The 24,536-nt window shown below is 42.2% G+C and overlaps 1 protein-coding gene across 1 annotated transcript; it reads left to right on the forward strand.

Moving 5' to 3' along the window:
- The first annotated feature begins 6,779 nt into the window (after window positions 1–6,779).
- On the forward strand, window positions 6,780–22,340 carry LOC306912914 (uncharacterized protein). The gene is made up of 6 exons (XM_079489373.1): window positions 6,780–6,812; window positions 10,811–10,857; window positions 11,672–11,735; window positions 14,203–14,303; window positions 15,017–15,120; window positions 16,538–22,340. Exons 5-6 carry the CDS (start codon window positions 15,030–15,032, stop codon window positions 20,287–20,289), a joined length of 3,843 nt encoding a protein of 1,280 aa, XP_079345499.1. The 5' UTR covers window positions 6,780–6,812; window positions 10,811–10,857; window positions 11,672–11,735; window positions 14,203–14,303; window positions 15,017–15,029; the 3' UTR covers window positions 20,290–22,340.
- Window positions 22,341–24,536: the final 2,196 nt, after the last annotated feature.

A 24,536-nucleotide genomic window follows, 5' to 3' on the forward strand; every position in this document is an offset into this window, starting at 1 on the left:
GGTGATAAAATGGCCACCAACGTAATCAAAAAAGTCAACCATAGAACAAGATTCCTCTACAGGATCTCCTCACTGGTCAACAAAAACACCTTGAAGACCTTAACAGGAGCCCTTGTACAGGGTTTCTTTGACTATGCATGCACCTCCTGGTACCACAGCACCTCAAAGGCCCTTAAAACCAGGCTCCAGACTTCCCAAAACAAACTGGTCAGGCTCCTACTTGATCTAGCCCCCCGAACCCACCTCACCCCTGCCCACTTCGACAGGCTGGAATGGCTTAGGGTCGACGACAGAGTACAGCATCTTGCAATGGGTCTGGTCCACAAGATTCGATACACCACCAAGATACCCATGTACCTGTCTAGATACTTCCTTAATGTTAACGAAGTCCACACCCACAACACCAGAGGGAGTGCAACGAACCATGTACAACCCAGATTCGGCACAAACAAGGGACTAAATTCTTTTCGCTCCTATGCCACCAAAATGTGGAACACCCTACCAACTGTCATTAAGACATGCGAATCCCTTGACTCCTTCAAAACCGCTCTCAAAGGGCACCTACGGATGGCTGCAATTCGAAACTGGCCCCCGTAAAATCTGAATCCCCCCCCACCGCCCCCCCCTTTTTCCCCTCACTGTATATATTTCTTTTCCCTTTTTACCTCCTTTATGATGAATTCCTGTTCTGTCTATAGAAGTGTCTATTTGTACGTCTCTAAATGTTTTGATGATTTGAACATGGTGGACCCTATTGGAAACAAGTGTAATGCTTAATTGGGTCGTCCACTCACAGTTAACAGCCTTTGTATTGAGTTTGTGCTTGAAATGTACTGTAATTCTGCAAACTGTTAATAAATTCTTCAATCAATCAATCAATCAATCCATCCATCCATCCATCCTTCTTCAACCGCTTATCCGTAGTCGGGTCACGGGGGCAACAGCTCCACCAGAGTGCTCCAGACTTCGCTCTCCAGAGCAACATTAGTGACTTCCTCCTGGGGGGATCCTGAGATGTTCCAAGGCCAGTGAGTCGATGTGTTTCCTCCAACTGCGCCTTGGTCTGCCCCGGGGTCTCCTCCCAGTGGGACGTGCGTCGAGGACCTCCCTATAGGGAGGCGCCCCAGAGGCTAACCAGATGCCCGAACCACCTCAGCTGGCTCCTTTCCAGGCGAAGGAGCAGCGGTTCTACTCCGAGTCTCTCTCGTGTGACTGAACTTATCACCCTATCTCTAAGCGAGATGCCAGCCACCCGTCGAAGAAAACTCATTTCGGCCGCTTGTATTTGCAACCTTATTCTTTCGGTCATGACCCACACTTCATGACCATAGGTGAGAGTAGGAACGAAGATTGCTCGGTAGACGGAGAGCTGTCCATATAAAGACAAGTTCCCTCAATAGGCAGAGTCTGAGGCAGAAAGAACCCCAAGTTCTTCCACTTTTGCAAATCCAAAGTCAGCAAAAGAGCAAAGCAACGAAGAATAGCACGCATGATCTTGGCTAATGCATTTTAATGATAATCTACTCAAGAATGTGTTCATGAACAAGCAAGTTGAGCTATAGCGGGATGACATATCTACATATAGCTTCAAAATACTTATTTCTGGAAAATAGGGGAGAAAACAAAAACGGCCTCATCATCTTTTTCTTCCTTGAAATGGACTGTTGCAGGGTTCAATCATCGCTTTTGATGAATTGAACATGGTGGACCCTGTTGTAAACAAGTGTAATGCTTATGTGGGTCGTCCACTCACAGTTAACAGCCTTTGTATTGAGTTTGTGCTTGAAATGTACTGTAATTCTGCAAACTGTTAATACAATTTTCAATCAATCAATCAAAGCCACGCCAGCCGGCCTGTGAAATGGACCGTACGTTGCAGGGTTCAATCAAAGCCACGCCAGCCGGCCTGTGAAATGGACCGTTGCAGGGTTCAATCAAAGCCATGCCAGCCGGCCTGTGGTGAAATGGACCGTTGCAGGGTTCAATCATCGCCACGCCAGCCGGCCTGTGAAATGGACCGTTGCAGGGTTCAATCAAAGCCATGCCAGCCGGCCTGTGGTCAACATTCTTTGTCAAAATTCTATTTTTGCCATAGACATACAAATATTACCTAGCGTTAACCCATTTTGGGCGGGAACCCCTTTTGGTGTTTTAAGCATTATGTTATACTTTAGCTATTGAAAACTAGCAGATCTACAAGCTCATAGCGCGGCACCAAGTGCCGCGCTACGAGCTTGTAGGTCTGCTATTTTTGTAAAATCGTGAAAATGTGGCGCAAATCTTTGAATATACATGTTGTATTCCTTCAGAGCGAACGTTTTTAACTCAAATCTGTGCTTCTGGGGAGGGGGGGGGGGGGGGGGGGGTGTCCCTGGAACAACATATTTTCAGATGTGGGTCGGTGGCCAAATACAGATAATTCTGGGGGTCCTTGACATGAAATAGTTTGAGAACCACTGACATAGAAACATAAGTTTGGTTTGGAAGATGGTCCAAATGAACCATTGCAGCTTGATCTATAACTCTGAGAGTGTATACACATGTACACTCATTTGTACAAACATTTGTACACTCTCAGAGTTATGGGCGGGGGGGGGGGGGGGTCTTTCTTTACAAATAAAACGTTTGAGAAACACTAGTGGACTCATAATGTGCCATAGTGTCACATCACATCACATGACTTGTCGACATTCAGTAATTGAACATGCAAAGACAAATTAATGGTGTGTAAAACAGACAATCTAAAATTGAGCACGGACAGTTTTTTGCCGCCGACACGTTTGTCCGTGTAACGTACGGACATATCGATGACCCCCCATGACCCCTTGACCGCTGGCCCATTGTGCTGTTGAATTTAAGCATGTCAGTGCATAAAGGTCATATTTATGGAATGTATACGGCCAACTGCCAAACTCACAACACATTACATAACACATACAGCCCCTTTTCCTATGTGAGGAGTGTTTTAGCTTATTGCATCACAGCATTTCAGAAAAATTTAAAAAAGTCCCTTCAGCCAGTTTCACATCCGTATGTATTATTAAATGCTAATCTTTCATAACACCCTGCCTCGTACATGTCTGAGCACACTTCCTCTTTCTGGCTGCGCACAAGGACACACTTCTCCTTTTAGACGTACTGCTCACTTCCTGTTTTGATGCCCTCGCTGTACGCTGACAAAAACATAAAATATGAGTCAGTAGTTCATCAAAGATGTCCGACGTGGACAGCACTGTGCCAAAAAGCATGGAATAAGTTTGAGTATATTCCAGGAAACACCCGGTACATTTACCAACAAACTCCGGTACCATCACATATGTATATAAATTACTGTATATGCTGCTAAACCTGAATCTAGTGCCCATAATGGCCTGTTAATCTCTCTTTTCACGCAGTGATTCAGACCCCATAAGATTTAATTGTCTCCACCAGGCCGAAGGCATGGGGAGAGAGTATGTTTTGCACTCCCTCCGTGTGTGTGTGTGTGTGTCCTTCCGTCCGTCTGTTACCAGCTAATCTCCGGCACCGTTAACCCGGTCGATGCCAAACTTTGCACACACACTCCCTGGATGCCAACGATGACCTCTAACCCACATTTTCCGCATCTGCCTTTTATAGCGCCACCAGGAGGCCGACTTTTGCAAAACACATTTTTTTATATTACTCCTCCAGATTCTATCCAAAAATCTCACAAATCGTTACACAGTATCTCTATGGTCATGTGCTCAAGTCGGATCTGTCCGATATTTCATATTCCATCCTAATTGGCTATAATTGGCTTTGACAGTTTGCAAGATTGCCCCGTTTTGAACAAAAGCCTCAAATCATGAACGCAGCATGCAATTTACATGAAATCTTTCACACATTTTCTTACTAGGCTGAGGAATATATCCCACCCTTTTCACATTGGCCTGTTATAGCGCCACCAACAGGTTGATTTTTGCAAAACACATTTTTGGAACAAAATGCCTCAAATCATCCAATTGCCATCAAAGGCGTATGAAGAAATGGCACCCTTTTCACATTGGCCTATTATAGCGCCACCAGGAGGCCACAACCTGACCTGCCCTGGTGGAGACCTGTGCCCCGAGGGGCACTTTTTCTAGTATAGATATGTTCTAGTTACGTTCTTAGCTTACGCATGTTTCTTGATAAATGCATTTTATATATGTGATGTATTCCCATACTTTTGTTCCTGCCTAATGTAAGTCGCTCTGGATTAAGAGAGTCTGCTAAATGCCTAAATTGTAAATTGTAGCACGGGGGCGGTGTGTGTGGCAAATGCTTGCCACACACACCGCAAATAATTGCTCTACTCGGCAAATATTGCCGAGTAGTTAACCCTGAGGGTCTGTTGACGTTTATCTTCTTTTCTGGGTGAATGTACTGTACTTTGTGCCGCTGTAGGTATTCAGAGTTACAACAAGACAGTAAGACACGTGTTGGTCGACTGACTGGTACTCTGCTTCATCATCTCCTGACCCATCATGCGCTGTCCTTATACTGAGCGTGCTGATAACTGCTTTTTGAATGACTTTATGGTTGTTTTCAATCTTCTTTGCTGGGTGAAACTGTTTGAGAGTTCATTGGCATGCCCTTTGTGCTGGTAGATATTCAGATTTACGAGACACACGTTGGTCGCTGTGCCAGGTCCGCTGTCATATAGAAGTATCAAGGACTATGACTTTGTCACATTGATTGATTGATTGATTGATTGATTGATTGATTGATTGATTGATTGATTGATTGATTGAGTGTTGACAGCGTATCCTGTATTACTTGAAAGTACTACTGCACTTTATGCACATGAATTACTTTAGTTGCAAATCTGTATTGGCATTAGTGTTGTCGATATATCGATTATTATCGATTCTGAAAAATAAAAATGGTTCAATATTACTTTTCCATGGTATCGATGTATCGATACTACTCCTCCCGTTGGTTGAGACATGCTCCTGCCCAGCATACACAGTCACACAGACTCCTTAGTAGGCGCGTTATAAATAAAATGACCTTGTGCGTGCGTGCGTGTTTCCCTGAAACTATATACATTTTAGGTCACTCTATTTAACTAAATTCATTGAGCCTACATGTCAGGCAATCAGAGGATGTGTTATCATCGTATCCACTCGACAATCAGCGCACCCAATTTTGTAAGACTTTTTTGACACATTCTCTTGTGGGGATCCCATAGCTGCCACTGACCCTATATTTTCAGATGGGTCTGCAGCCTAATAGATATTAATTAATGCGGGGGTCGTTGAAAGAATACAGATGTCTGTCTTTTTGTTACTGTGAGAATATTCTGTGGACAGTGAACTGAGAAAAACTAATAAAGGATCTGAAATCTCAACCTCTACATGGAGCTGGATAAAGTGCTGCTATCAGCACGGGGGCGGTGTGTGTGGCAAATGCTTGCCACACACACCGCAAATAATTGCTCTACTCGGCAAATATTGCCGAGTAGAGAACCCTGGGGGTCTGTTGACGTTTATCTTCTTTTCTGGGTGAATGTACTTTGTGCCGCTGTAGGTATTCAGATTTACAACAAGACAGTAAGACACGTGTTGGTCGACTGACTGGTACTCTGCTTCATCATCTCCTGACCCATCATGCGCTGTCCTTATACTGAGCGTGCTGATAACTGCTTTTTGAATTACTTTATGGTGGTTTTTCAATCTTCTTTGCTGGGTGAAACTGTTTGAGAGTTCATTGGCATGTCCTTTGTGCTGGTAGATATTCAGATTTACGAGACACACGTTGGTCGCTGTGCCAGGTCCACTGAGCGTGCTGATAACTGCTTTTTGAATGACTTTATGGTTGTTTTTCAATCTTCTTTGCTGGGTGAAACTGTTTGAGAGTTCATTGGCATGTCCTTTGTGCTGGTAGATATTCAGATTTACGAGACACACGTTGGTCGCTGTGCCAGGTCCGCTGTCATATAGAAGTATCAAGGACTATGACTTTGTCACATTGATTGATTGATTGATTGATTGATTGATTGATTGATTGATTGATTGATTGATTGATTGAGTGTTGACAGCGTATCCTGTATTACTTGAAAGTACTACTGCACTTTATGCACATGAATTACTTTAGTTGCAAATCTGTATTGGCATTAGTGTTGTCGATATATCGATTATTATCGATTCTGAAAAATAAAAATGGTTCAATATTACTTTTCCATGGTATCGATGTATCGATACTACTCCTCCCGTTGGTTGAGACATGCTCCTGCCCAGCATACACAGTCACACAGACTCCTTAGTAGTAGGCGCGTTATAAATAAAATGACCTTGTGCGTGCGTGCGTGTTTCCCAGAAACTATATACATTTTAGTTCACTCTATTTAACTAAATTCATTGAGCCTGCATGTCAGGCAATCAGAGGATGTGTTATCATCGTATCCACTCGACAATCAGCGCACCCAATTTTGTAAGACTTTTTTGACACATTCTCTTGTGGGGATCCCATAGCTGCCACTGACCCTATATGTTCAGATGGGTCTGCAGCCTAATAGATATTAATTAATGCGGGGGTCGTTGAAAGAATACAGATGTCTGTCTTTTTGTTACTGTGAGAATATTCTGTGGACAGTGAACTGAGAAAAACTAATAAAGGATCTGAAATCTCAACCTCTACATGGAGCTGGATAAAGTGCTGCTATCAGCACGGGGGCGGTGTGTGTGTGTGTGTGTGTGTGTGGGGGGGGGGGGGGGGGGGGGCGTGTCATAGCTGAGTAGTTAAGGCATTAGTGATCAGAGCAGAGACAGTCCACATCGACACAGCATCATCAGGAGCATATTGAACAAGTAAAGTAAATTCATTACATTTTCCATCACTTTTCAGATTTTTTTTGTTTGTTTGCTTCTTCCTGATGATTTTATTATTTGAAAATCTGGATCCACAGAAAAATGGCTAATTAAAAAAAAGAAAAATGCAGTACTGGGTTTTGTGTGATGTTATATTGTGAGATGTGTTGATGTGCTTCTAGTCCAGAGCTTCTAGAGCTGTCTTACCACAGGATCAAGTCAATGAGAAACTATTTTTGAATTATTAATTTGTAATCAACTGAGCAACGGAGCGATATATCTCGCCAATTGAAGTAGTTACATTATCTCAAGTTACTCAAAAACTGTAATATATTACCTATTACTAGTTACTTAAAAAATAAATTATTACCTTACTTTTTTTCCTCGCCCCCAGTAATTGCTTCTTTTGGCCCCAAAAGTCTCGCACTGCCCAGTGCCTTCCGGACGGTTTAAGGCCTGATCCTCCGCATCTGATAATTCACACGTACAGACGGCTCAGTGCGCATCGTTTCCGTATCCGCTCTAGAGTCTAGATCTAGAGCGGATCAGCAGCCTGCAAGACAACTCCACCCGTCCCCAACCCAGTCTGCCATTATAAATAAACACTGAAGCCCACAGAACCACCAAGGTTTGTGAAAATAGTAACAAGCTACTCGTGGCAAATAGTAACATATTAGTAATATTATTACTCAAAATGTGAAAGTAATTAGATAAAAAGAGGGAAGATAAAAAGAGAAGGATCCGGGCACACAAAGTTAAAAAATGAGGAACGCCTTTATTAAATTAAAAAGGTAACTGCCAACATGTTTCGACCTACAAGGTCTTCATCAGGTCAAGAATGAAGGACAACATCAAACATACTCATTATAAAGCAGCAGGAAACACAGCTTTGCAATGAGATAATTAGCAGTGTCAGAGGCACGTGAGTGCCCATTGGTTAATACAGCCGTAATAACATGGGCATGCCATTAGGCACTCAATCAACAGCTGACGCCACACATGTGTGTGACAGCCAGAGGAATATATAATCAAAAGCTAAGCACCAAATATTCAACAGAAGGAAAAAAACACTTTTTATTATAGATCATAAAAAACAATAGTAAACAATAAACAAAGTAGAAAATGTTATTACGGCTGTATTAACCAATGGACACTCACGTGCCTCTGACACTGCTAATTATCTCATTGCAAAGCTGTGTTTCCTGCTGCTTTATAATGAGTATGTTTGATGTTGTCCTTCATTCTTGACCTGATGAAGACCTTGTAGGTCGAAACATGTTGGCAGTTTCCTTTTTAATTTAATAAAGGCGTTCCTCATTTTTTAACTTTGAGTGCCCGGATCCTTCTCTTTTTATCTATGTCTTCATCCCATGTTTGATCCGTGTGAGCACCTTTTTATCATGATCACTAAGGCCAAACGGAATCTGCGGGTTTTTTTCTGTTTTTCTGCGGTGACTCCGGAGGAAAATCTGCGGGATTCTGCGGAGTGTTTTTTTTTTTCTTTGAAGGTTTTAGACAGTTATCCAGGACTATAATCAATGTGTTTAGAGCAAAAATAACTCTAAATATGCCAAATAAACCTTAAAGTACCACAACAAAGTAATTAAGATCTACCGTAAATCCTCATTTATAATCCGGGGCTTTTATTTGTCTTAACCGATTCTGATACTTTTATTGGAAGGAGGCAGCTATAAGAAGGAGGCCTATATTTCTACTTTTCAAACAGATCATAATGAATAAATCACATTTTGGGTCTGTTAGACAGTTAGCACCCTGTAAAATGTACTGGACTCATTTATTGAAACCAAGTCCTCATAAAATATTAAAAAGTGCAGTTGCAGGTGCTCACTGGTCATTTTAACGTTTTTTTATAACAATATATTGGCATATTGCCTATGGCAAATACCATAATAAAATCAACATCCATTTTAAACTATGATTCCCTGCTTTCATATGACATGAAAAGAAATCCAATGGCAGTCCCTCAGTCAAATCTGGTCACAGTACTATTTACTATCCTATTTATTATTATTCAAATAGGCTATGGTATGGTATGTATCTATGCCTACAGTTAGGCTAATGACAAGTTCAGATGCAAATACTAATAACATAAAATGTAAAATAAAAAATGTATGGTAGGCCATTTCCTATAATATCAAAGCAGCTAATATGAACAGTGCAACACTGCAGTGATCCAACTATTGCAACTTCAACGGGGGAGAGAGAGTCGCGTTAGAGAGTTGCGTTAGAGAGAGAGAGAGACGCGCGCGAGAGAGAGAGAGAGAGATACGCAGAGAGAGAGAGAGGAGGGGGGTCGCGTTAGCAACAGGATAGGCTCACAGCATATCGGTACGTTCGTTATATAAGGCTAGATCGGCTACCGTCTGGGGGGCTGCTAAGCCCCCAAACGGTAGCGATCTACCCTTTAATAGAACAAACGTATACGGGTACATTCGTTGCATGAAGCGTAGATCTGTGAGCTCGCAGCACGTCATGCCACAAACAGAAACAGCTCTCACTCTCCCTCCCTCAGTTAGACTGTGCTCTCGTTGTCCGTGGCCATGAAAAGTGCTTGCGTTCTCTCCCGAAGTTTGTTTGTTGCGTTGTGCATGAGCGCGAGCAATATGCGACCACCGGCATTTGGACACTAGTGACAGCCAGCCATGCAGTCAGGGCAGCGAAGGTAACAGATACGGGACTTGAAAAAAAAAGACTTCCGACAGCTTTTGAAGTTTTGATATAAAGCTATATTAAATATTCTCGTCCAGAGCATCCAACATATTAGTCAGCAGTAGAGAATGAGGGGAGGAGGGAGGGGCGGGATGCATCCACTGGTTAATATTATGCTGGCCTGGGTAAAGTAAACTACAACATGAACGGGTTAAATTTCCGCGGAAAATCTGCGGCGTTTGCATCGGAACACCGCGGCCGCGTATTCCGTTCGGGCCTGTATTTTTATTGATCACATATTGCTATCTCTGTTGAGCACCTGGTTAGTTCCTCTGTTTTCTCTGTGAAAGTAATTAGTTATAATATTACTAGTTACTGGAAAAAGGCAATATCACTTTAAGTAGTAAGTTACTTACTTTCCAACACTAATATGATGAGGTAAATTACAAGCACGAACCAAACGAAAGCTACGAAAGGGTCCTACTGCTTTAAAGCAAAAACAAACTGATTTCCTTCATTTTGGATTTCCCTTATAAATATACTGTAATGAAGCCAAATCACATGAATCAGCTGATCTTACAGTATATCTATCAAATCAATACAAAACTATATCCGCAACATGATGGTCTATGACAGGGGTTCTCAACCCGTGGGTCGCGACCCCTCGGGGGGTCGCCAAATTATTTTAGGGGGTCCCCAAATTACTTTAAAAAAAAAAAATTATTTTCACGATTTTTCAAAAATAGCAGACCTACAAGCTCGTAGCGCGCCACTCGGTGGCGCGCTATGAGCTTGTAGATCTGCTATTTTTAAATAGCTAAATTATAACAATGCTTAAAACACCAAAAGGGGTTCCCGCCCAAAATGGTTTAAGGTTATTGTAGCAGTCAATTTATATTGGGGGTCGGGAGGGGGCAGGGCGGGGGTCCCGAGACGTTGCCAAAGCATTTTCGGGGGTCCCCGGCCAAAAACGTTGAGAACCCCTGGTCTATGAGACAAGACCTATACTGTACATTCAGTTTTGCAAACTGGCAACATTGTATAATATTGGTGACCCATATCAGTGACTGTATTATATTGGTGACCCATATCAGTGACTGTATTATATTGGTGACCCATATCATTGTATTATATTGGTGACCCATATCAGTGACTCGCACATTCACGTTATCTGCTTGCTGAGATAGCTGACATATGTTCAACCTGGGCGTTTGGAAGAGATTTAGTCAAGCTGCACCTCAGATTATTCAGCCAGGCAAAAAGCCCTCGCTGGACACTTATGTATGAATGTATATGTGACTGTCACTCTCCGTCTCTTTGTCCAACAGAAATGCATGTAATGGATAAGCTACTAATGTCCAAAAAGTACACATAAGTAAGTTATGTCTCACCATGAGTAACTAGTATAGGTACATATATTACATATTGAAACAAATCTAATTAAATCACCAAACATTATAATTTGTTATAAACTCATTGAATTGCTATAATGTTACTTATGTCCATACTACAAGTCAAGATTGCTAGTGTTTGGGTGGCTGCAAACCAGGGCGCAGGCGTGCGCGCGCGCACGCACGCACGCACGCACGCACGCACACACACACACACACACACACACACACACACACACACACACACACACTTTTTAAATAATAATAATTGCTGAAAATGTGACTGTGTATTGACAGCAAAATGGAATGGAACAGTTCACTGTGCATAATGCTTCATGTACACTAATGTACTCTGAAGACTCCTCCTTAATGCCCTCCTACGAGCCAATGGCCTGTAGAACAGACACGCAGCCTCTGTAGACATCTTTAAAGGCACAGCTCAAGACCTTCTTCTACTCTTGCTTTTAATTGAGTGTTTAAAATATCTGTGTTGATTATTCTTTTATTTTAATTTTAATTTTAATGTTTTTGTTCTCTTTTCTATATTGCTCGGCAAAGCACTTTGCAATAATATAATAATTATAATATGCCTTGGCCTAATTCAATCATTGGCCAATATTGAATGCATGCATTCAAAGCCAGCTATATATTTGCAATGCAACGCAAACTTGTACTGTTAACTGTGTAATACTAATAACATGTATAAGTCATTATAATGAAGTGTCCTTGAATTTGTTTATACATGCAGAGCTTGCTTGGGAGTTTTGAATAGTCTTTTAATGTTATTTTCCCATACAGGTAATCAGGTGCTGCATGGTGAAGACTTGATGATCCTGACTGTCACAGCAGATCCTTGTTTACTGTAGGTAGAAGACAATTATTTACTCTATTTACAATTGTTTTACAAGGTATTTAAGCAATAAGTAAGTCTTTCATGACTCATGTAAAAGCGGCATTTGGCAAACACTCCCTCGTTGGTATATAGCAACTGCAGAACAAGCTTCAACTCATGGAGAATTTAAATTACACAGAATATATTAAGTAAGGCCCAGATTCAGAGTTCACAAAATGTAGGCTATAGTGAGTATTATGTTTTACCAACAGGATGAATGAACTAACACAGATGTATGTATTTTCTCCAGGTCAGTGTGAGCCATTGATTGATTGATTGATTGAAAATGTTATTAACAGTTTGCAGAATTACAGTAGATTTCAAGCACAAACTCAATACAAAGGCTGTTAACTGTGAGTGGACGACCCAATTAAGCATTACACTTGTTTACAGGGTCCACCATGTTCAATTCATCAAAACATTTAGAGACGTACAAATAGACACTTCTATATAGACAAAGAACAGTAGGAAGAACAGGAATTCATCATAATGGAGGTAAAAAGGGAAAAGAAACATATACAGTGAGGGGAAAAAGGGGGGGGCGGTGGGGGGGGGATTCAGATTTTACGGGGGCCAGTTTCGAATTGCAGCCATCCGTAGGTGCCCTTTGAGAGCGGTTTTGAAGGAGTCAAGGGATTCGCATGTCTTAATGACTGTTGGTAGGGCGTTCCACATTTTGGTGGCATAGGAGCGAAAATAATTTAGTCCCTTGTTTGTGCCGAATCTGGGTTGAACATGATTCGTTGCACTCCCTCTGGTGTTGTGGGTGTGGACTTCGTTAACATTAAGGAAGTATCTACACAGGTACATGGGTATCTTGGTGGAGTATCGAATCTTGTGGACCAGACCCATTGCAAGATGCTGTACTCTGTCGCCGACCCTAAGCCATGCCAGTCTGTCAAAGTGGGCAGGGGTGAGGTGGGTTCGGGGGGTGAGGCCAAGTAGGAGCCTGACCAGTTTGTTTTGGGAGGTCTGGAGCCTAGTTTTAAGGGCCTTTGAGGTCATGGACCCAGGGGGCAGTGGGGGCGTGTCATAGCTGAGCAGTTAAGGCATTAGTGACCAGAGCAGAGACAGTCCACATCGACACAGCATCATCAGGAGCATATTGAACAAGTAAAGTAAATTCAAACATGTTCCATCACCTTTCAGATGTTTTTTGTTTGTTTGTTTGATTGTTTGCTTCTTCCTGATGATTTTATTAGACTGGGTTGGGGTGGAGTTGTCATGCAGGCTGCTGATCCGCTCTAGATCTAGACACTTTTTAAATAATAATAATTGCTGAAAATTGGACTGTGTATTGACAGCAAAATGGAATGGAACAGTTCACTGTGCATAATGCTTCATGTACACTAATGTACAGTGGCGTGCACAGACATTTAGAGGGGCAGGTGCTCAAGTTAAAAAAGGGCACCTTGTGCAGCGCGTGGAACCGGCCGGTTGCCTTAACCCATTTTGGGCGGGAACCCCTTTTGGTGTTAGCATTATGTTATGCTTTAGCTATTGAAAAATAGCAGATCTACAAGCTCATAGCTTGTAGGTCTGCTATTTTTGAAAAATCAAAAGAAAAATCAAAAAGGGCACATTGCCAAAAGGGCAGGGGGTGCTCTAGCACCCCCTAGTGTCTATCTGTGCACGCCACTGAATGGCTTGTAGAACAGACAGGCAGCCTCTGTAGACATCTTTAACCCATTTAGACCTCAGGACGATTATACAAATGCCTTCTAAAATCCTGACAGTTTTCTGAAAAACCTATGTTTCTACAGTATGTCAGTGGTGCTCAACCTTTTCCATGTCAAGGACCCCCAGATTTATCTGTATTTGGCCGCCGACCCCCATCTGAAAATATGTTGTTCCAGGGACGCCCCAGAAGCAAAGATTTGAGTTACAAACGTTCGCTCTGAAAGAATATATAATCCAAATTTGTGCCACATTTTAACGATTTTTCAAAAATAGCAGACCTACATGCTCGTAGGCTCTACGAGCATGTAGATCTGCTATTTTTCATTAGCTAAATTATAACATCATTTTTAAAACACCAAAAGGGGTTCCCACCCAGAATGGATTAAAAGCACAGCTCAAGACCTTCTTCTACTCTTGCTTTTAATTGAGTGTTTAAAATATCTGTGTTGATTATACTTTTATTTTTATTTTCATTTTAATGTTTTTGTTGTTCTCTTTTCTATATTGCTCGGCAAAGCACTTTTTAATAATATAATAATTATAATATGCCTTGGCCTAATTCATTCATTGGCCAATATTGTATGCATGCATTCAAAGCCAGCTATATATTTGCAATGCAACGCAAACTTGTACTGTTAACTGTGTAATACTAATAACATGTATAAGTCATTATAATGAAGTGTCCTTGAATTTGTTTATACATGCAGAGCTTGCTTAGGAGTTGTGAATAGTCTTTTAATGTTATTTTCCCATACAGGTAATCAGGTGCTGCATGGTGAAGACTTGATGATCCTGTAATCAGGTGCTGCATGGTGAAGACTTGATGATCCTGACTGTCACAGCAGATCCTGGTTTACTGTAGGTATAGAAGACAATTATTTACTCTATTTACAATTGTTTTACAAGGTATTTAAGCAATAAGTAAGTCTGTCATGACTCATGTAGCCTCGGAAACCCAGACGTTTTTATTCCCAGGGAGAAAAAAAAGTCTGGGTCCGAATCCACTTCAATTCGGCATAGAGTAGCGCAAACATCGCACCTGCACCTTTGTTAAATTGACACACACACGCACACATGTACACACACACACACACACTCCTCTCTCTCTCTCTGTCGCTCTAAATAATTAGTCACATGTTGCGCAGCTGCGCATAGTTTCTCCCGGCGGATCCTGCCGGGAGCTGCCTATGCCATAAAAAGCATAGGTGAGTTCCAGGCTATGACTCATGTAACAGCGGCATTTGGCAAACACTCCCTCGTTGGTATATAGCAACTGCAGAACAAGCTTCAACTCATGGAGAACTTAAATTACACAGAATATAATAAGTAAGGCCCAGATATATGGGCAGTATTATGCGTGTCTTAAGTACCAGGTCTTATTACTTAACTTAAGACTTCTGAGTGGCCAAACAGCATTGACCACGCCTCCAGGTCTTAAGTTAAGTAATAAGACCTGGTACTTAAGACATGCATAATACTGCCGTCAGAGTTCACAAAATGTAGGCTATAGTGAGTATTATGTTTTACCAACAGGATGAATGAACTAACACAGATGTATGTATTTTCTCCAGGTCAGCGTGAGCCATGGACCCAGGGGTCAAACAGATGGCAGCTCTTGGACGACCCTTCAGTCTTGGCATGCTCTATGACTGTCGACGAGACTCGCTTGTCCCAGGTAACGCTTTAAATGTAGACCCCTTTCACCATTTTTACATTATTGAATGGGTGCTCCCAGTGAGAATTCAAACCACAAAGCTTAACAGTAATAGTCCTGTGTTCTATGTATTGACTTCACAAGATTGGGATTGACACTAAAGTCTCAAAAGCACTTGCCCATCAAGCAAATACATGTGATGTTTTACTAAAATAAATTTCTACTAATTAGTATGCAAATGTAAAAGCAGAATAAGGAAATGTGATCCAATTAGGGAGTCATTAAAATCTTCGAAGTGGGCGGGGTACCGTGGTTCGAGTCCAGGGGTCATTCCGGCATAGTCCACCGACTGCGGCACATTTTAAAAGAGATGAAGATGTCTAAGGTTAATAAAGAGAAGGCTTCAAACATTCAAAAACCAATCAGTCAGATACCAAATAATTCCAAATAGTAGCCCGGGCATTCAATTCACAAAATCAGTTAGGACCCCAGGCGTTTAAAAGAAACCCGTGTCTATTTGCAGCAGGATTTTATTTTGTTTTGCACCAACCTCTACCAGGCCATTATTTGAGCCTGTCACACTGTTTAGCCGTGCGGCACTGCTGGTCAATGATTACGTACTAGACTGCTCCAAGGACTGTCTAAAGAGGACGAGACGCGAAGACCGTACAGGCGACACCATGTTGCTCCATGGTGCTCCATGGAAGGAAAGAAACATGCGCAGTTGAGACCAGGAAGTTGTACATGCACAAATTTGGGCATGTACAACTTCCTGGTCTCAACTGCACCATGGAGCAACATGGCGTCGCCCATACGGTCTTCGCGTCTCGTCCTCTTTAGACAGTCCTTGGACTGCTCTGCCTGGCATCGTTCACTTCCCAGTGAACTGGGCAGGGACTCAGGGAGTGATCTAAGAGATTACTCTTAAATTGCTACAGACACTGGTCGTTGTGATAAAAAGAGATTACTCTTAAATTGCTACAGACACTGGTCGGTGTGATAAAAAGAGATTACTCTTAAATTGCTACAGACACTGGTCGGTTTGATAAAAAGGGCAAAGTTTGAGTGAGTACTTTGATGTGAAAGCAGACACAATGGACACAATGATGTGAAAGCAGACACAATGGACACAATCACATCCAATATACACCTACTGGATGTGTGAAGCACTTGTTCGTTAGTTCGAATGGGCATTTAATTCACACAATGCTAAATCCCCCGGCTACTATTTGCGACACGGCTACTACTTGGAATTATACAGTAGCTACAATTCAATATTATATGGCAGACATCCCAGGATCAGTGAGAAACCATCGACACGTTTTCATTATATTATTGATGAATTCCAAGGCTGTGTACCAAGTTTAATATAGTCTTCATCAAACAACGATCAATATTAATGACAAGGCACATAACTGAGCTACTTTATCAATTTCAGGCTATACACTGTGGAATAATGAAGATCTGGGAAAGGATATCAGAAAAAGACCCCAGCGCAACACTGAATTTGAGGTAGTTGCATCTGAATCGATTGAGGACAAAATTTCATCACTAAATGTTGAAGCGTCCTTGAAAGCAAGTTTCTTGGGTGGACTGGTAGAGGTTGCTGGCTCTGCCAAATATCTCAATGATTGTAAGACTACACAAAATCAGGCGAGAGTAACATTCAAATACAAAGCTACCACAATGTTTGAAGAATTGTCAATGAATCATCTTGGAAGAGGCAATGTGCACCATGTACATGTTTTTGACTCAGGCATAGCAACACATGTTGTAACTGGTATCCTTTATGGGGCACAAGCCTTCTTTGTATTTGACCGTGAAGTGTCTGATAAAGAGAATCGTCAAGAAATCGAAGGCCACTTGAAGGCATCAATCAATAAGATCCCCTGCATGTCAATAGAAGGTGAAGCTTCTCTACAAATGAAAGACACAGACATCGCAAAGGTTGATAAGTTCTCCTGTAAGTTCCATGGGGACTTTACTCTTAACACCACCCCAGTGTCTTTTAAAGATGCAATACAAGTCTACCAAAGTCTTCCACAATTGCTGGGAGCAAATGGAGAGAATGCCGTACCAGTGAAGGTCTGGCTGATGCCTTTGAAGGTTTTAGATTCTAACGCTGCTCAGCTGGTCCGTGAGATTAGCATTGGATTAGTGAACGAAGCTCAAAGTGTCCTGGAGTACATCGCTGAACTGGAACTGAGGTGCAACGATGCACGGAAGAGCACTGTCGCACAACAGTTCCCACAGATTAGCAAGAAGCTGAGGGCTTTTAAAGATCTGTGTAATGAGTTCAAGCTAGACTTTCAGAAAACCTTGGCAAGGAAACTCCCTTTACTCAGAGGAGGTGGGGAAGAGGAAAGTGTGCTTGCAGAGATCCTGAAAAGAAGACACTCATCTCCTTTCAACAACAAAGACCTGAGTGAGTGGATGCGCTGCAAAGAGAGAGAAATAAACATCATATGCTCCCTCACTAACATGATGAAACACACAAAGGTTGTCTCAAGTCAGGATGAAATTGACAAAATAATCCTCAGTTCAGAAACCAAGCAAGCGGTATGCTTTGCTTTCACCTCACTGCAAACGGCTGAACCATATCTGTCAGCTTTATCAAGCTATCTAAGAGAAGCACCCAAACAAGTGAAAACCGACGATACTGCACTGCATCCCCGAGATGTAGAAGAGGAACAATGGTACTTCTCAAAAGAGCTATCTGAGAAATTGAGGCAGAAAGCAAAGCTTTTCATTGATTTTGCGGATGCCAACAAGGACAGGAAGAATATACAGTTCCTTGTGACAGCTACAGCAAATGAGAGTCAAAAGGGTGCAAGTGTCTACCTTTATGAGGATGGATTTCTGGCCAATGAGAACTTCGAGCCACCTTCAAAGCCTGAAACAGCTGTAGCGAGTGACATAAACCACAACAACATCACACTGAAGGTGTACCCACCAAGATTTGGAGCAGAAGACACCAGCCACTACTGTATTGAGTACTTTGTCACTGGACAAGATATCTGGCAACAGCAGACTGCACCCAAAGCTGATGAAGTCACAGTGTCAAATTTGACTCCTAACACAGAGTACATGTTCAGATACCGAGCAGTGTGTCCAGTTGGCAGAGGGCCAGCCAGTGAAGTCAGTGGCTCCATGAAAACTTTACCCACAAGTCCACCTGAAAAACTTCAAGTTGAAGCATACTCAGATCAACTCTCAGTGAAATGGGAGCGACCGACGGAGCTCGGAGACGGGGTGAACGTGGAGAGCTACAGTGTGGAGTACTCAAAAGTATCCACTGGAATGAAACATGATCAACTGCAGTGGAACAAAGTGGCATCAAATGCTGAAAATGCCATCATTGCCCAGCTAGAACCGTTGACAGATTATGTAGTCAGAGTCAGATGTGACTGTGGCGTAGCTGGCAGAAGCAAGGAAAGCATTCCGGTCACTGTCCAGACAACAAAAGCTGAAATTGTATCTCTGTCTGAATTTGCCAGACGTAATAGCGAACTCATCAATTCGGGGTCACCCAAAGTTTACAAGCTACCTCTGAAAATGGATGATACGGACATTGATGGATGCAGGAGCTACAGTGTTGGCGAGGAAAGCACGAGGCGAAACCGCACGATCATGGTGCTTGGAGCAACTGGGGCAGGGAAGACCACCCTCATCAATGGGATGATCAACTACATCCTCGGCATAAACTGGAATGATGATTACCGATTTAAATTGATCGACGAGGGACCAGGCTCACAAGCTGAAAGCCAAACATCTGAGGTCACTGCATACAAACTTAACCACCAAGAGGGTTTTAGAGTCCCTTATTCGCTCACCATCGTTGACACACCAGGCTTTGGTGATACTCAAGGAATAAAAAGAGACAGGGAAATTATAGAGAAGATCCGGACCCTTTTCGGTTCCGACGTTGGTGTCACTGAGATTGACATAGTGTGTTTCGTTACCCAGGCCTCCCTTGCAAGACTGACACACACACAGAAGTATGTGTTTGACTCCGTACTCTCCATTTTTGGTAAAGACATTGCAAAGCACATTCGGATGCTGGTGACGTTTGCAGACGGCCAGCAGCCCGCAGTTCTGGAGGCGATAAACGCGTCCAATGTCCCATGTCCCAAAACAGATGCAGGGTTGCCCATTCACTTCAAATTCAACTCCTCTGCTCTGTTTGCAGACAAAAGTTCCCCCGGGAAAAAGGACTGTGGTGAAGATGAAGACAGTGACGATGAAAACTTTGAAAAAATGTTTTGGAACATGGGCATGAAGAGCTTGAAACGTTTCTTTGCCGCTTTAGACAAAATGGAAACCAACAGTTTGCAGCTAACAAAGGAGGTTCTTAAAGAACGCCAAAGGCTTGAGACAGCCATCAATGGCATACAGCCAAAGGTTAAAGCTGGGATGGTGAAACTTGAAGAAATCAGGATGACGAAGCAAAAGATTGAAGAACATGAAACCGCCATCTCCACAAATAAAGATTTTGAGATTGATCAACCTGTCCGAGAGCATAAGAAATTCCCCACCAATGGGGTGAGCACCAACTGCAGTCAATGCCCAATGACTTGTCACTACCCCTGTGGAATACCAAAAGAACATCAAAGGAGAATCTGTGCCGCCATGGACGACAATGGAAAGTGTACTGTATGTGGCTGTGGGTCGAATCAACATGTTAACGAGTATTTCAGATGGGAGTGGGGTGTGAGGATAGAGAAGCACACAGTGAAGGAAATGATGGAAAAGTACCAGAAAGCCACGCAAGCAAAGATGTCCGTCCAAGATGTGATCAAACAGCTAGAGGAAGAGAGTAAAGACCTCCAGGACATGATGGTGTCCCTCGTGCAGGAGGCAGCTGCATGTTTGGCCAGACTGAGTGAGATCGCTTTGAGGCCCAATCCACTTTCAGCCCCTGGTTACATAGACCTGCTCATCGACGGGGAGAGGTCTGAAGCCAAGGAGGGCTACTTGACCCGAATTCAGTCTTTGGAGGAAATGAAGGAACAGGCGAAGATCATAGCCAAGGTCGAGAATCAGGAAGAACTCACAGAGATGGAGTCGGAAGTGCATGCGGAAATACAGAAGAGACAAAAGAAGCGGGGCTTTAGAGATGCGGGGAAGGCGGTTTTAGCCGCGGTTGCCATGGGTGGATTTGGACGCAGAAACACAGAAGAGACGAAATAAGTCGTGCATTAAATTCACTGATTTCCTCGACTACCAGTAATATTACAAAATGTATTCAGGCAGTGAAGTAATTTGATTTGAAGCGTTGTCGTTCATAATTATGTCGACGACATGAAACCCAAAGGTCCCCATTTTGCGCATGTCAATATAGGCAAGACATTTGGAAGAAGTAACAGATCTACAAGCTTAGAACGTGGTGATGCATTGTGATTTGATGTAGACATAGGCCTACGTATAGATTATATTGCTATATTCATATTGTGATGATTTTTTTTTCTCTCCTCAAACACAAGCACAAGCCATTGTTTTGTAATTATTTTAAATGTAAAAGCAAACAGAGACTAATACATACATACTGTACATGAATAAATACATGAATTAAACAGTATAATAATACATTGTAAACACAGTTTTATTTGGTGGTGTGTATGCATTAATCAAACAAATGATGGCTTCTGTCTGAATTACTATAGTCCCATTTGTTAAAACGTGAGTGTACTAGGCCTACTGTCTTTCTAATGAAATAAATTGTAAATTGTCATGACTTTCATCAAGATTGTGTCCTGCTGTGGTACTAGTGGAAAGAATGGAAATCACTATACACACTATAATTGTAAATGTGATCCATTCTTTAAGATAGACTTGCAAAGTGGGCAAATTAACATCTTATGTAGTGTTCAACTTCAGTGAGACATATATATGTACACTAGGGGTCGACATTGGTTCATTTTGGCGATCCAATACGATACGATTCAATGATTTGAAATCGATACAGTAACTATTTAAAATACATTGACATTATTTTAAATTAAGTAATTAAACCCCTCTTTCAATTTTCTTCAAAAAATTGCTAAATACCACGCACAAAAATGTAGTATTGATACAATCGATTAATTGCATAGCAAAAACGATTTGATACCGATTATTTCCATTGCAAAACGATACGATGCGATACATAGTCAATGTTGCTGTTTTCATTTCGATATACTTCAATTCTGGAAATTAAAATGGATTTTTCGATGCAGTTACTATATCGTTACACCCCTAATGTACAGGTATATGGAATGATATTCGTTGTTAAATGAGATTTGGGTTTGATTACATTTTCGTTTATATTTTTGTATTTCTTTGGTGCCGGTGACGAGGGGGAGTTTGCTCGTCCGTCCGTGCTGGCAGTGATGCTATGGGCAGTACGGTCTTCAGCTGGAGGTGGTGGTGAGTACGGTGTGTGCGTGCACGAGGCAGAGAAGGTTAGGGCCAGGGTGGTTTAGAGACCATCAGAGCTATACGTGAACCCCCGTGCCAGGACGAAGAAGCGCTTAACGCTGTTTGTTGTTTTGATGTATTTTTATTTTATTGAATTTTTTCTGTGAGTTTGTTGTTTTGGTTTGTTGTTTTGTGGTGCGTCGGACGCCGGGACGCCACTGGGCATCACTTGCCCGGTTGGCGGAGCTGCATGTGGGCGCACTGAAGACTAGCGTTGAGTTGTTAGTCAGTCAGAGTACAACTTGAGATAGTTAGATACGGGGCAGCTCTCTTTGAAACACTAGACTAGACACTTCTCTGTGCTGTGCACGTGTGCACGTGCTCACTACTACTGATAGGGCTGCATGGGGAGATAATTAACATTGCTGATTGTAATTTGCATTTGCTATGTTGATAGTTAATTACCCGTACGCCATTTTCCCACTGAAGATGTAATGAATTAATTTAGGTTCGTTGCTAATGTTTTGTAAATGGGGGCAGCCAGTATCTAAAAATGCCTCTTTGGTTAGGCCACTTGTGCTCCCTCTGTACTCCCCCCCCCCCCCCCCCCCTCTCTCTCTCTCTCTCTCTCTCTCTCTCTCTCTCAGGCAGAATGCTGGCAGGTGTCTGATCAAGCTGATTGGTCGAGAAGGGGGGTGGTTTCAATGTGTGCTCTCTCTCTCTCTCTCTCTCTCTCTACCTGTTCTCTGTCCATTTTACAATTACAAAGTCGCTTAATTCCTGAGTTTAGTTTAAGAGTATGCCTAGTTTTGCCTACATTGAAACATGGAATTTTCTGTTTAATGTAATTGTTCCTATTCCTAATAAATCATTTTGTCATTATTGTACATTGTGTGTTGCAACCCATTTTTACATTGCCAGATGAAATTAATGTAGTCTAACCCATTGGTGAACTGTTAGCGCATTAATCACACATTTTATTGCTTTGTTGTTTCTAAAAAATATATAAAAAACTATTTGGATTAGAAGTTATACCTACTGTAGTTCAGTGGAAGCATCTGTGTACCCACTGGCCACTGATCATCGACATCTCCTTGACTTCTTTTTAATTCCTTCCATTGTCACCGTCTCCACACCTGAGCGCAAAACTTTCTTAAGCTGCGCACTTCTTAAGCTGCGCGCAGCTTAAAGCTTGAGTTTTTAGACAGCTGGTGGATGGAAATTAAGCTCCACCTCCGCGGAAGACTTGAGCGGAGTAGAGCGTTTCCGGGAATCTGGCCGTCGCGCAAGTATTCGGCGGAGGTGGAGCTTAATGTCCATCCACCAGCTGTCTAAAAACTCAAGCTTTAAGCAGCGCGCAGCCGAGAACGTGCGCAGCTCTTTTGACCGTCTGGCAGCACCTTGTGCCAGTGTGTAGGTGCTGCCACACGGTCAAAAGAGCTGCGCACGTTCTCGGCTGCGCGCTGCTTAAAGCTTGAGTTTTTAGACAGCTGGTGGATGGAAATTAAGCTCCACCTCCGCCGAATACTTGCGCGACGGCCAGATTCCCGGAAACGCTCTCCTCCGCTCAAGTCTTCCGCGGAGGTGGAGCTTAATTTCCATCCACCAGCTGTCTAAAAACTCAAGCTTTAAGCTGCGCGCAGCTTAAGAAGTGCGCAGCTTAAGAATGTTTTGCGCTATGGTGTGGAGACGGTGTGTGTGTGTCTCCCTTTTGTTGCACATCTGATCCAGTTTTTCAACCAGAAAGAGAGAAACACTGCACCCTACTGGTGAGCCTGAGAATATCAGCACGTGTGGTTATCCCTCCTGGAATTAAAACACAGACAAAACGGGTGCTATGACAACAGATATAACGGGTATTGCATACTAGGGTGTGGTACTGTACGTATGCATTCACACATTTTCATTGTTACCAACTTGCAATCGTTCCCAAGCAGGCACTGGTCTAGTAAACCATAACTTCAAACATTTAAATACTACCCAATAAAAGATCCATTGAATATTTGGTATAATAAATGCACATTGCAAATGTAGCCTACAGCTATAATGTCAGTGCCCTCGAAGCCTTTGTACTGTTTAATATTATACATGCAATGTATACAATATTTTGATGATAGAAGTGTTGATGAATTTATGGAGTGGTCAAGCAGTTATGCTACTATTGCACTCCTGATGTCACAGCCTTGAAATGTTGCAGTAGGGCAGTGGTTCCCAAAGTGGGGCCCGGGGACCCCCATGGGTCCTTGAGGGAGTTCCAGGGGGTCCCCAGCTAAATGATAGTTTTGATAAATGGACCCTTATGGGTCTGTAACTCTGAGAGTGTACAAATCCATTTGTACACTCTCAGAGTTAAATTAACATTGATGTTACAATATAAATTGGGGAGATAGAAATAGTCCGTAGACTAATGCATCATGTCTAGAACACCATAGCTACTATAAAGTCCTTTAAGAATCCTAGTTGCACAAATCTGTTTAATTGGCATCAATTAACAATTGATTAATTATTAATGAATGTATTATTACTAGCCAGAAAATCTGGAGATCCATCACACTGGGCCTCATTTAGACAAATCAGAAATAAATCAAGTCAAATTATTGGGACCCATCAAAGTTCTGGAAAGCTGTGAACTCTGATAAAAGCAAGGCACCATTACCAACACACGTTAAACATAATGATTGCTTGTTAATTGAACATATACATAATACACATATACTGTATTGTATCTACTATCAGGCGTATTCCCTATCTCCTGGAAAACAATAACCCCCCTGCATTGAAATAATTACAGACCGATTAAGCTATCCTGCTTAGCTATGATTATGGAATCCCTGGTATTAAACAACCAGGTTAAAACATCTCTCTGAGAACACTCTGTTCACTACTGTTCTGTCACTTTGGCTACCACTCTTTTGTCTTTTTAGATGTTTCTGCCATGAGCTGGCACCACTACTAAGACTGGTGTGCGTTTAGCATCCTCCTGCACAGTGCACTACTGTAAATGTCTGTTTTTTTTGTGGCTTTCGCCTTTATTTTATATT

Source organism: Electrona antarctica, assembly GCF_951216825.1.
Source record: "Electrona antarctica genome assembly, chromosome: 20".
Classification (NCBI taxonomy): Eukaryota; Metazoa; Chordata; class Actinopteri; order Myctophiformes; family Myctophidae; genus Electrona; species Electrona antarctica.